Source organism: Stegastes partitus, unplaced genomic scaffold (assembly GCF_000690725.1).
Source record: "Stegastes partitus isolate 25-593 unplaced genomic scaffold, Stegastes_partitus-1.0.2 Scaffold0, whole genome shotgun sequence".
Lineage (NCBI taxonomy): Eukaryota > Metazoa > Chordata > Actinopteri > Pomacentridae > Stegastes > Stegastes partitus.
In genome coordinates this window covers 3,116,047-3,128,266 of record NW_007577731.1, presented here as the reverse complement: position 1 = coordinate 3,128,266, position 12,220 = coordinate 3,116,047, and the positions used below count along the sequence as shown (strand labels likewise).

At 42.5% G+C, this 12,220-nt stretch overlaps 2 protein-coding genes across 2 annotated transcripts in view; one reads left to right on the top strand and one right to left on the bottom strand.

Moving 5' to 3' along the window:
* The window catches only part of c8a (complement component 8, alpha polypeptide), a 7,014-nt gene extending 1,536 nt beyond the window's left edge, over positions 1-5,478 (top strand). Inside the window, exons 3-11 of the mRNA XM_008294114.1 lie at positions 325-472; positions 556-703; positions 1,386-1,575; positions 1,666-1,848; positions 3,066-3,306; positions 3,402-3,533; positions 3,731-3,888; positions 4,009-4,234; positions 5,182-5,478. Coding sequence (XP_008292336.1) covers positions 325-472; positions 556-703; positions 1,386-1,575; positions 1,666-1,848; positions 3,066-3,306; positions 3,402-3,533; positions 3,731-3,888; positions 4,009-4,234; positions 5,182-5,333 — 1,578 coding nt within the window. The 3' untranslated portion in view covers positions 5,334-5,478. The remainder of the gene's footprint in view (positions 1-324; positions 473-555; positions 704-1,385; positions 1,576-1,665; positions 1,849-3,065; positions 3,307-3,401; positions 3,534-3,730; positions 3,889-4,008; positions 4,235-5,181) is intronic.
* A 223-nt stretch (positions 5,479-5,701) lies between these two features.
* The window catches only part of c8b (complement component 8, beta polypeptide), a 7,683-nt gene continuing 1,164 nt past the window's right edge, over positions 5,702-12,220 (bottom strand). Inside the window, exons 3-12 of the mRNA XM_008293998.1 lie at positions 11,476-11,623; positions 9,547-9,688; positions 9,294-9,426; positions 8,764-8,961; positions 7,617-7,857; positions 7,290-7,418; positions 7,017-7,180; positions 6,383-6,536; positions 6,064-6,135; positions 5,702-5,960 (exon numbers count right to left, since the gene is read on the bottom strand). Coding sequence (XP_008292220.1) covers positions 5,806-5,960; positions 6,064-6,135; positions 6,383-6,536; positions 7,017-7,180; positions 7,290-7,418; positions 7,617-7,857; positions 8,764-8,961; positions 9,294-9,426; positions 9,547-9,688; positions 11,476-11,623 — 1,536 coding nt within the window. The 3' untranslated portion in view covers positions 5,702-5,805. The remainder of the gene's footprint in view (positions 5,961-6,063; positions 6,136-6,382; positions 6,537-7,016; positions 7,181-7,289; positions 7,419-7,616; positions 7,858-8,763; positions 8,962-9,293; positions 9,427-9,546; positions 9,689-11,475; positions 11,624-12,220) is intronic.

Here is a 12,220-nt window from a genome sequence, read left to right as displayed (position 1 = left end):
ACTATGAACAATAAATATTAACAACTAATGAGCCTTCCAGCATCAAGCCCTCCTTGTATCTCGACCTCCGTCTTGACAATCCGACAGCCTTGCTATCCGACATAAAAGAAGGTTTTACATTTAGTGTCGGATTATCGAGTCACGACTGTACATATCAAATATTATATGGTAACTTAAGACAGTTCATTGAGTCCAATTGACTTTAATTCCAGCAGTAATGCAACATTATGTGGCCTACTTTTAGTGTGTTTTTGCATCAATGTATGGTCCGAGGTAATAATGGACAAACTGGGGGATTTTAACTCATTTTAAGCTCTGTCCCAGTTCCGTTTTCGAAGCCTAGAAAAACCCTCACAGTTTGGTGGGACAGACTGTATCGAGGGACTGTGGGAGAGGCTGGCATGTCCAACGTCAGCCTTGCAGTGTCTGGTGCCGGATTACTGCGGAGACAGTTTCACCTGCAAAGAAACAGGCAAGACTCGTCCACGACCACTCAGTCAGCATAGCTTCTGTTTGTGTACGTGAGGATCCATTTTGGTGCTTTTTCCCCCCCAGGGCGCTGCATCAGCCAGTCCCTTCGCTGTAATGGAGAACCAGACTGTGATGATTTTTCTGATGAAGACGGATGTACGGATTTGAACCGGAGAGACGACAAGTGTTCCACCCTCCTGCCAATCCCCGGCGCTGAACGTGGCACTCAGGGGTAAGTACTGCACACTGATTACTGCTGTTGTTGTTCATTTTTTATATGCTTTATCGCCTCTACAGGCAGCTATGAATTAAATACACACATGACACAAGGCATTCACAAAAGAGAGTACAAGATGCACAATAGAGTCACAACAGAGAACTGAGAAAAGGAATAATTTGAGCAGAACATTTTTTTTTTCTTTGCAAAGTGTTTTGAATAATTCGAAATCCAAGTCACAGTGTAGTTTTCACATACAGAATACATCCATCCATCCATTATCTATACACCACTTAATCCTCACTACGGTCGTTCACCTGGACAGGTAACCAGTCTATCACAGGGCTACACTTAGAGACAGACAACCAAGCACACTCACATTCACACCTACGGACAATTTAGAATCACCAATTAACCTCAACGTGTTTCTGGACTGTGGGAGGAAGCTGGAGAACCTGGAGAGAACCCACGCTGCACGGGGAGAACATGGAGACTCCACGTGGAAAGATACCGGGTCTCCTTACCGGGACACAAACCGGCGACCTTCTAGCTGCGAGGCGACGGTGCTAACCACCAACCCACCTTGCAGCCCCATACAGAATACATATTTAACATAAATAAATTCCCTGTCACATCATTATTTCTTTAGCTTTACTAAAATGTAACAATTATTCTTAATTATTCTGCTCCTTCATAGGTTCAACATCTTAACTGGAGACTTTGTTGATCACGTCCTTGACTCGAAGTACTTTGGAGGACAGTGTGAATACGTCTATAACGGTGAATGGAGGAAGTTCGTTTATGATGCGTTCTGTGAGAACCTGCACTACAATGAAGATGAAAAAAACTACCGGAAACCTTACAACTACCACACCTACCGTTTTGTGGTACTGTATTACTCTTGTTCATTTATTTTTTTCACTTAAAAAGTGGATGTCTTGGACACAGACATCTTGATGAAGTTCACCCTGTTGCAGGCTCAGGCTAAATCGGAGAGCTCTCATGAGTATTTTGAAGATTTGTCGAGCTTGCTGACGGCGAGGAAAACCATGTCCTCCTCCAACGGTGGAGCCTCCATTGGGATCAGTTATGTTCAAGTGGGCATGAGTGGCAGCGGAGAATCGGAGTTTCTCAGCAACTTAACACGGCATAGAAGCCAGGTATGACCTACTGACCCAGAGGTCAACATTTTCTATACAACAAGTGCAAGTGTTCTTCCTTTTTAAATATATACAGTATCTTTAAAGATATTTATTGTTTACTTTATTGCCAAGAGTTAGATGAGAAGATGATTGTTTATTCATTCAATATGAAGGTCCCACCAGCAGCTAATTAGCTTAGCTTAGCATAAAGAGTGAAAACAGAGGGAGATAGCTAGACTTATAACATCTGCCTATGAATGCCTCTAATGCCTACCAGTAAACATAAAACATCTGTTTAATCTGTACAAAAAACAAAACAGACAAGTGGTGACTTCATGTTGGGTATTTGGTGGTGCATAGTGCCTCTCTGCAGCAGAGACTTCAGGTAGTCCGTTATCGTTGTTTTATTTTTAAAGTTTGGTTTGGTGTATTGTGTTCAAGCTTCCCAGGAGCTATAGGAATGCATATTTTGTTACCATAGACTGCACAGAAAAGATAGACATAGCGACGTTACACATTTATTTGTGGACTGTGGACATAGTGAAGCCTTGAGTTTGGAGTTTGGCCATCGCCATTTTAATCTTACAAATCAAGACCAAGAGGACTCTATGTATGCCCATATAGTATTCCCATGGTAGCCACACTCAAACACAAACACTGCTTTATGTCTGTTTTACTCTAAATAAGACTGAAAGTTACAAGGTAAGCATCAGTCTCTATTGGAGGAGACTTGAAACCAGCAACTGGGACCATGAACTCATTAGACAAATGTTTACCAAGGTAGCAAATCAAGTTAGAAGTAGGGTCACTTTCAGTTGACTTCAATACAATCCGACCTCTTTTTGCAACCACAGGAGTCACCACCTGCTGGTTGTTGGAAAGAATGCATTCACCGGCTTCACTTATCAGACCTGGAACTACGTCTGTCTTTTATGTACAGTCTATGTTGGCAGATAGATTCATGGCAAGCTTTTACTCCCTGTTTCAGTCTTTATACTGACAACAATTTAAGCTCACAGTTGTATAGCTCTAGCTTCATATTAAAGGATTAAATATTAGAGCAAGAAAGCAGCCACGTGCATGACTCAAAAAAATTTAATGTCTATAAAAAATAAGGCATAAAAAAAAAAGTTTTTTGGGGGGGATGACCTTTTTCCATTATTATTATTATTATTATTATTATTATTATTATTATTATTTTAAAATAGTATAAACATCTTACCTTTTCTCCTCAGGACCTTGGCTTCATTAGACTTCAGTCCAAAGTACAAACTGCCCACTTCAAGATGAGAACCAATCAGCTGATGCTTCATGAAGATTTCTACATTTCACTCATGGAGCTCCCAGAGCAATACGACTTTGGGATGTACTCCAGATTCTTGAACACATTCGGCACCCACTACGTCACGGAGGGAACCATGGGGGGAACCCTGGAATACATTGTGGTTGTCAACAAAACATCTATGGCAGAATCAAGTACTGTGGGCTTTCCAAACTGTGAATCAGTGCAATCTAATAAGAAATGCAATGTAGAGTTAACTTTGTTTTATTCTCTTTCTTGGCTGTTCTAGAAATTGAGGCTGAACAAGCTGGTTCATGCATCGGTGTCTCTATTGGTTTTACCTATCCATTAGATGAATATGCAAAAATAGATCTAAAGTGGAAAAAAGATTTTTGTAATAAAGATGGAAGGTTTGATCAAGGTGAGAAACATCTGTTGGTAGGTAGCTCTACTCGAGATACCTCTAATATCTATATTATAAGCAATGTATTTGTTTGATCTATTGTTGTTTGTAACTATGTATTATAGTTATTCAAACATTGAATTAATTCATCAAGTATTGTTGGTGTGATGTGTTAGAGGAGCTTAAAAAAAATATATTTATTTTTTGAAATATAGAAAAAAGCTCTAAATCATCTGTGATTGAGGACGTTGTTACTCTGGTAAAGGGAGGAATCATAGACTCCAGCGCTGGGCTGGCGGCCATCAGGAACCCCGACACGTACAAGAAGTGGGGAGCATCTCTCAAATACAACCCAGCAGTCATCGAACATGAGGTAAGTTAGTGGAAGAACTACATCTTCTCCAACAGAAGGAAAACCAGACACAAGTTTCAGTTCAGTTCCCACTAAGTCGATCCATCTCTCTGTCTCTGTCCTTGTCCCCCTGTGACCCAGACCATGCCGATTTATGAGCTCGTGCACTACAGCACAGCTGCCGACCATGTAGGTGCTCGAATGGCCAACTTACAGAGGGCTTTGGATGAGCATCTGCAGCAGTTCGACCCCTGTCGCTGCGCCCCCTGCAGGCACAACGGGATCCCCGCCCTCTCAGGAACCTCCTGTACCTGCATCTGTAAGTCTGGGTTCCAGGGAGAGGCCTGTGAGGAGACACTCGGGAGAGGTGAGAGAAATCACCAAGTCACACTGAAAACCACAAAAACAGACTAGAAACAGCTTTAAACACAACAAATATGGCATTAGCTCACATTTGTGTTTGTGTTCACCTGATAAATGCAGGTCTATGCTATTCTGTGGCACAAAAGCTATTTTAATTTTAACATGTGATTTCATTTTTTTTGCCCGACAACCATCTGGCGATCCCCAGAAATGATTTTACAGCCGCCATAAGCCATAAGCCATAAGCCGCCCATGTAGGGGGGTCTGTGTGATCCTCTATGTCCAGTCCAAGAACATGAGCTTTGCTGTTTACTGTAGACACACACACAATGAAGTAGCCTTTCATAGTCAGACCATTGCGGTGGTCTGGTTCATTGTGGTACATTAATAAAATGAGGAGAAATGTTCCTCTAGAGAGCTTAAATGTCCGTAGCAAATGTTACGGCAATCCATCCAATAATTATTACAAGGTGTTGCTCTAAAATGTAAACTTCATGATGGAGCTAGAACAAAACTGCACTCCCAGAGGACCACGAATGTCTGTATCAGACTTTATAGCGATTGAGATATTTTAGTCTGGTCCAAAAGGTGCATATTGTCATCGCTTGAGTCACTTCCTCGTCTAAAATATATAATTAACAGTTCATGTCCTGGTGTGCAACAATTCTAGGTACTTTTTAAAGACACTCATCCTTATAACCGATTTACATATTCTCCAAGATATGTCAAAGTGTCGGAGGTGTTGCCACATAATGGTTTTGTAGAACTTGGTCTGTGACCCATTCATTAAGGGCAGCTATCAACTTAATGCTATGCAGTTAAAGTACAAAAATTATACTTCAGGTCCCTGCTTCACTCTCTATATGTGATGGGATAATGACAGTGAGCAAAGATTTCCTCTGGGCAAGTTGGTTAAAATCAACGTATAACCACTTTAATTTTCCTCAACAGATACCAAGACAGATGGGGTGTGGTCCTGCTGGGGGCCCTGGTCATCCTGCACATCAGGGAGGAAGACTCGGACACGAGTCTGTAATAACCCTCCACCTGATGGAGGCGGAGCAAACTGCCTGGGCTCCACTTCTCAGGCTCGCCGCTGCTAACGAGAAGCTTGTCTCAGATTTCAGGGTAAAGAGGCTGTTGAGTGCTATCACAAAACTCTCCTTTTCAAAACATTAAAGGCCTCAGAAATGAAACACACTGTAAACACTGTATATCAAAAGTGGGAATAAATGCGTGTTGTGCAGACTTTGTGTATGTGTCTGGATTTTTTCTAAGGACAAGAGTGTCATTTATACTGTGTGTGACATTTTGCAAATTGCCTCTAATGTGAAGGTTAAATCCGTGTAACAGACGCTGAATCCAGGTCAGCGCCTAAGGCAGAGCTAGTGAAAAGCTGCACAGACGAGCAGCCGTATCAAGAAATAACACACATGGCTTCAAATTCACGACAAAATAGTCACTGAAGAAATCCAATTTAGGTACCTTTTTATTCAAATATGAATCATTAAGTCACACTTAGGCAGTCAAAGACAAACACACCACACACTATGACATCCTCGACATCAGGGGTTTCTAAAAGCAGCCAGTAGACTCTTCCTGCAGTCCGCTGCATGTCATGCCTCCATTGCTGGGTGTCGGGTTGTTACACTGCCGACTCCTCGTCAGTTTCCCTCCACTGCAGGACGACCAGGCTCCCCAGCAGCTCCAGCTGCCGTCGATGGCCACTTCTGTCACAATGGGTCACACCATATGTCGTGTCAGTGGGATTAGTGCACAAAAGTAAAATAAATGTCACATACTGAGCGTTGTTTTGTGTTTTGGTTTGTTAACCTTTTTGCCTATTCGTGATTTCACAGCCCCGTCCAGTGTAACCAACAGGACACACACAGTCACACCTTGTGCCTGTTGAGGAAAGATACTCACTTCATCAACACACATACCATCATTGTAATCATCATCAAATATCACATTTATGCTTTTTATCCTTAGAGAAATGTGTAGTGTCTAGATTTACATCACTGGTTGCATGAGTGATCTGTCAACTGAGCGTCCTTTTTAGTAAAAGTAAGGCTAAACAAAGTTGCGCTGAGCTTATAGATGTGTAAGATTTCCAGTGAAACAACACAAACATTAATATCCTCTGGATTACCTCTCATAACAGCCACTCCATTGTTGCGACAGGGAGCGCAGCGACATGAACTAGCCTCAGCCAGGTGCTCCGACAGGGCTCGCTTCAGGTTTCTTTTCAGGGTGGCGTAATGGGAAAAGTCTCTGGAGGTCACCAGCTCATACAGCGGCCGCGTCTAATGAGGCACATATAATAAAATATAATAAAACCAAGATTGTTCAAATTGAAATCTCTTAAAACTGGCTGCTTTTTTTGGATAGAGCCAAACTGAAAAGCCCCACAAGTGCTGAGACCTGACTGTGTTGCAGCGAGGCAGACTATTTGTCTTTGGCATGCTCGCTATTTGGCATCATTCGCCGTTTGTTCTCCGACGCGCCATTGATCCGCTCGATTGTACTTCGCCTCTGTGTAATTGTGCCAATGCTGGCCGTGTATCAATTAGTCAGGTCAGATTCCTCATGGACGGTTTTATTAGAGCTTCAGATTGAGACAGAGAAATTTGAAAGAGAAACAAAACGAGGTATTGATTGTGTTAATGTCACAAGAGATTATGGGAGAAAAGAAACACAGATAAAAGAGCATTATGAGTTTGACTAGTAGCAGAAGCACACAACATATATAAAGGACAACGTGGGCTTTAGAGAGGGAAACTCACTGTTTTGCGAATGAAGTCCGGGTTGAAGCGCACGCCTTCGCCCCACAGTCTCATCAGCTCTGGGGTGGGAAGCTTCTTTGACACCAAAGCACTGATGGATTCGCTGCTTCCACCGTTTACGACAGCAACAAAGTCCTCCACCATGCTGCCATTGACTGTGTCCCCTGTAGGGAGACAGAATGACTTCAAAGTTTTAGATCAGTTCATTTGTCAGGTGTAAACCAGAGGACGTTCTGCAGGCTGAAAGACATCTGACCAAACCGGGAAGCTCACCTCCCATCTCATTCAGCAGGCCACTACAGGATCCAAAATTCAACCCAGCCGATACATAAACACCACTTATGCTCGCTCCAACCTTCAGGCCTGACTGCACACAAGATGAGTAGTCTTCCAAAGAGTAATCTAGAAAAAACAACAAATGCAGAGTGATTGCTGTTATATAGTTCAAGATCGATGCCATAAAATGCTGCCAACCAATTCTAGGAATCTGATGTCTTTGAGCGTCTGATCTAAATAATTATCAAAAATTTCTTGTCATGTCCAGTAAATAAAGAATCTTTGACCGAGCACCCCCAGCTTCAGTTTGATAATCACTCCTACCTGACTTCTCCAGCCTTTCCTTGTTCAAGATGATGGTGTGCTCATAGTCTCCTCCGAGGGCAGCCTCGGTGATGTAGTGGGTACCGTAGTCCCTGTAGATCTGCCTGTATTCCCCATAAACATAAGTCTGTGGCAGAGAGCGAAGGCGCTGCAGAAATTCTGGGTGAAGCATCAAATCATCCGACTTCAGCATGTACTGGGCCAACTCCAGTTCTGATTTTGCCCTCACAAAGCTGTTGGTCTGGAGATTGGAGTAAGCAGGTGGAGGTTACCCGACTGTTCATGGTTAGAGAAGGCACACGTTTTTTTATGATATTCTGAATTATTGTGAGAAAGTTCTGCTAAAGCTGCAAGGTGGGTCGGTGGTTAGCACTGTCGCCTCGCAGCAAGAAGGTCGCCGGTTCGCGTCCCAGTGAGGACACCCGGGATCTTTCTATGTGAGTTTGCACATTCTCCCCGTGCAGCGTGGGTTCTCTCCGGGTTCTCTGGCTTCCTTCCACAAGGTCCAGAAACATGCTGAGGTTAATTGGTGATTCTAAATTGTCCGTAGGTGTGAATGTGAGTGTGCTTGGTTGTCTGTCTCTAAGTGTAGCCCTGTGATAGACTGGTTACCTGTCCAGGTGAACCTGCCTTCACCCTGAGTCAGCTGGGATAGACTCCAGCCCCCCATGACCCTAGTGAGGATTCGGCGGTGTAGAGATGATGGATGGATGGAAATTGTTGAGTTTGACTGGGCTGTTTTTGAGAAATACAGAATGTATGTTGTGAAGGTCTCCCTTGCCCTGTCAAAACAGCTTTGGGCATCGAAGCTTGGACATGGGACCTCTCGAGGTGTCTTGTGGTGTCTGACACTGGGAAGTTGGCAGCAGGACCTTTGGGGAATCTTGTAGATGTTTGATTGAATTGGGATCTTGGGGAATTTTTGAGGCCAGGTAATTGCTCTTAAATCTTTGTCATGTTCCTCAAGCTGTCCCTGAGCAGATTTGTGGTCTGGTGAGGAGCTTTGTCATTCAGGGAGTGCTGTTGACATGAAGGACTGTGTTGTGTTGTGAATGTCGGGACCCAAGGCTTCAATGTTGTGGCTGATCGGTTTATATCCATCAGTAGCACAGAAGTGAGCAGAGAAGAAAAAGAAAACGTCGCTCACCTTGCCAGAGTAACGGCGAATCTTCTGGACTGACTTAGAGTATTTGTCGCTGTTGAAGTTGTATCCAAATTCCACTACCCCTGGAATGGCAAAGCCGATAGAGACAGTGGTTTTTGACGTGCGCTCCTTAACGGTGTGGTCCATGTAGTCAGAGTAGGAATCAAAAGACTGCAGGGTGAAATCATATGAGCCTTTTGTCTGTAGAAGACAACAGAAACCGATGTATTTAACACGTCAGGAATTAACATTTTGAACATACAGACGGTGCTGTACGAACATAATTTCTTGGAACAGGTGGCAAACTGCACACTCAAGAATAGTAGTAGCACTTTCACATCTTGTTAATTCATTTATAAATACATATCAAATCGGTAATTTATGAATGTTGTTCCAGATCATTTTACTTGTTGGTGGCTCATAGCAAATCTACAGAGCATTAGTCAGTTATTAGCCATTATTAAAGCTGTTCGGTACAATTTATAAAGTGTGTGCATTAAGTATGTATCCTACTAATTGTGTGACATTCCCACCTGTAGCGTGTACTGCTGTAAGTTGTAAGGCTTCCTGAATCTGACATCCTGGATGTAGTGAGGCAGACAGCTGCCTGCGTAGTATCTGTTGTCGAGCACCACTCCTTCCAGGTTGCTGTTCAGGATGTTTATTCTGAAAGAACGGCAGCATTATTGGAGCGCAGATTGGTTTGAGAAGAGCAACATGTTGACATCCTTAAGTCCTTCGAAAACATCTTGGACTAAGACGCGGACTAATGGGCACATGACTCACCCTTTGGCAAGATTTTCAATTCCCCAGTACTCCTCAGCCTCCTGCCTGCAGGGCTTAGAAACCTTCTTACAGCCTGCTTCATCTGACATGTCCCCACAGTCGTCCTCGCCACTACACTGCAGCGTTCTGGGAATACAGCGACCTGAAGGAGGGGAAAGAGGTTGATGGTGTTCAGTCACAGGAAAAACAACATAAAATGACTAGTTTGACATTTTTTTTTGGAATTGTGCCTGTAGGAGCAGATCAGGAAATGCTGTTCTATATTTGGTGTCTCACGTTAATGTGTGCTGATTCTCAATTTTGTCTGTATAAGGTAGGAACCTTTCTGTCGAGGTAGGGTTTCCTAGGGCTGAGCAACACGCTGAAATTTACCGTATGTATAGATGTTGGTTGGAAATATGTATTTTAGAAGATTTGGATAACAAATAAAGACACTATGAGCATCGTTAAGCAATATGAGTGTGACTTTGATTCATTAGACATCGGTAATACAACACGTCAATTAAGTTTTCCCGTTTGGATTCCCTCAGTGGCTTAAAGCATTGGCTTACCCTCTACAATGCCTGTTGCCTCATAGGAAGGAATTAGATGATAAGATTAATATGATTCTCCACGTCGCTGCTGTAAATGTGACATGCCAGCCAGCAGCTAATTAGCTTAGCTTAGCATAAGGCTGAACACAGTGGGGAAAAGCAAGTAGGGTTCCATCCAAAGTCAGCTTATTGTTCTTTTTTTTTTATATATAGCACTTGAGAACATGTTTGAAAAATATTGCCAATTTTTTTTTTAATGAGAAGTGAGAAGCTGAGGTTTATTGGTGGGTTTTTCTGGTTGGGCTACCTCTGGGCTGAACTCAGTAACATTGCTGATCTTTAGCGATGTTGGTAGGCTCATTTTATTTAATTAAAAAAAAAAAGTTATTTATTTCCATTTATTTTAATAAACCTTTGGACAGTACCAGGCTACTTGTTTTCAAGCGGCAACCTCCAGTGACAACGTCAAAGTGCTAAAAACTGCAGTTCCTCAAATGTCCACTTGAGGCTTAGTACAAAAGCGAGTCATTTCCCACAAACAATTATGTCAAAATGACCAACTTTGCAGCATAAATAAGCATTTTTACAACCTGGTACAAAAACACTTTTGGTCTCTATGGCTAATATCCAAGTGTGTGACAACTGTAAGAAGGATTCATTTTTAAACAACCCATCCCTTTAAATTGTTTTAAGTATAATTAAGGGCCTGGCTTACAGGACAGTGGGTGGCCGGCCTCATCTCCACACAGGTTCCACCCTTTGATCATTTTTGGCACTGCCAACATGGCGGCAGCTGCTGATCTCTCTTCTTATTTCTCAGTTTTTGACTCTTTTTTTCTTGCATCTTAGTTCTTCCCAGTAGAGATGCCATTTTGACATCATCTAAATGACATGTACGACTGCATCATCTGTCCGTTGTTTTGTTTCAACCCACTGCTGTACCTTATGATCTCCATCAGATGAGCGGAACGGCGCTAATGACACCTTACAGTATATGTTTGCTTTTAATTGGAATCACAATGTGGCATAATGTGACAAGAATGTTTGGATGTCATGGATTTTTATCTTTTGAATGAACAAACATGAGCGGTGAATTATAAAAGAGGCACGACACACAAAAATATGAATAAAGAATAGTCTACATTAGGTCTGAGTTCTGCTCCTGACATGGTTTGCATATTCCAGCTGTTGGGAGTTTTAGGAATGAAGACAGACTTGTTGATGGCTCGTTAAGATTGATTTAGGGATTACAGACAGAAGGATAGAGGGCAGATGAGATGAGGAGAGTCAAAATATAAAAATTACCTCTCACATGCAATGCAGATAATAATGCTGTTCATATTGCAGCTTGAATTTTGCAGCACTTCCAGAGTATGGGTGTGGGTGCAGGAGATACCTGTCTGGCTGCAGAGGAATCCCTCACATACAGGAACATTGTCACAGGTGTAGCGGGCTGGAACGATACAGGCCTCCTCCTCCCTGCCGTAGAAACTGCACGGCTCCCCTCCGAACTGAGAGGGCTGCTCCAGCTTAGCATAGCGATACTAAACGGACGAGGGAGGCAAACACATGACGGGTCAGGGAAACACACAACCACAACCGTAGAAAGGTGGCTTGGAAGCTGCTCCGGGGAACTATAACATCGGAAATCACATTAGTGGGCTGTTTTCACTTTGTCATGTCAAGGTTATTAATTCCCCTCCTTGTAAAGTGGATGAGATAGAGCGCCGCAGTATATCAGCTGAGGCCTTTGCCAGCAGTGGAGCGCTCTGTCTCCCAGAAGAACAACTCACAAAGGGTCGAAACGCTCCAGAATTATCTCTCAATCCTACAGGAATGATAAATTTATCTACATCTAATCTGACTGCCTCCAAATGTAGCGTCATTTATAATAACTAGAGTGTTACAGTTGGTTAGATCGATTTATCTGGGCAGTATTTTAGTGGGATATTAGTTACTGCAGGCTATAAAACCAGCTTTTGGTTTGTAATTGTTATTTATTTCCTTTATTGTCAGGTTGACAGATTTTAATTATTATGTAATGGTGTATTTGTTAGCTTGTTTGCTAAAAGAGAGATGCTAATTTAGCTTGCTTATTTACTTATTTTTTGTAATTTGCTTGAGACAAAATCAATCAAACT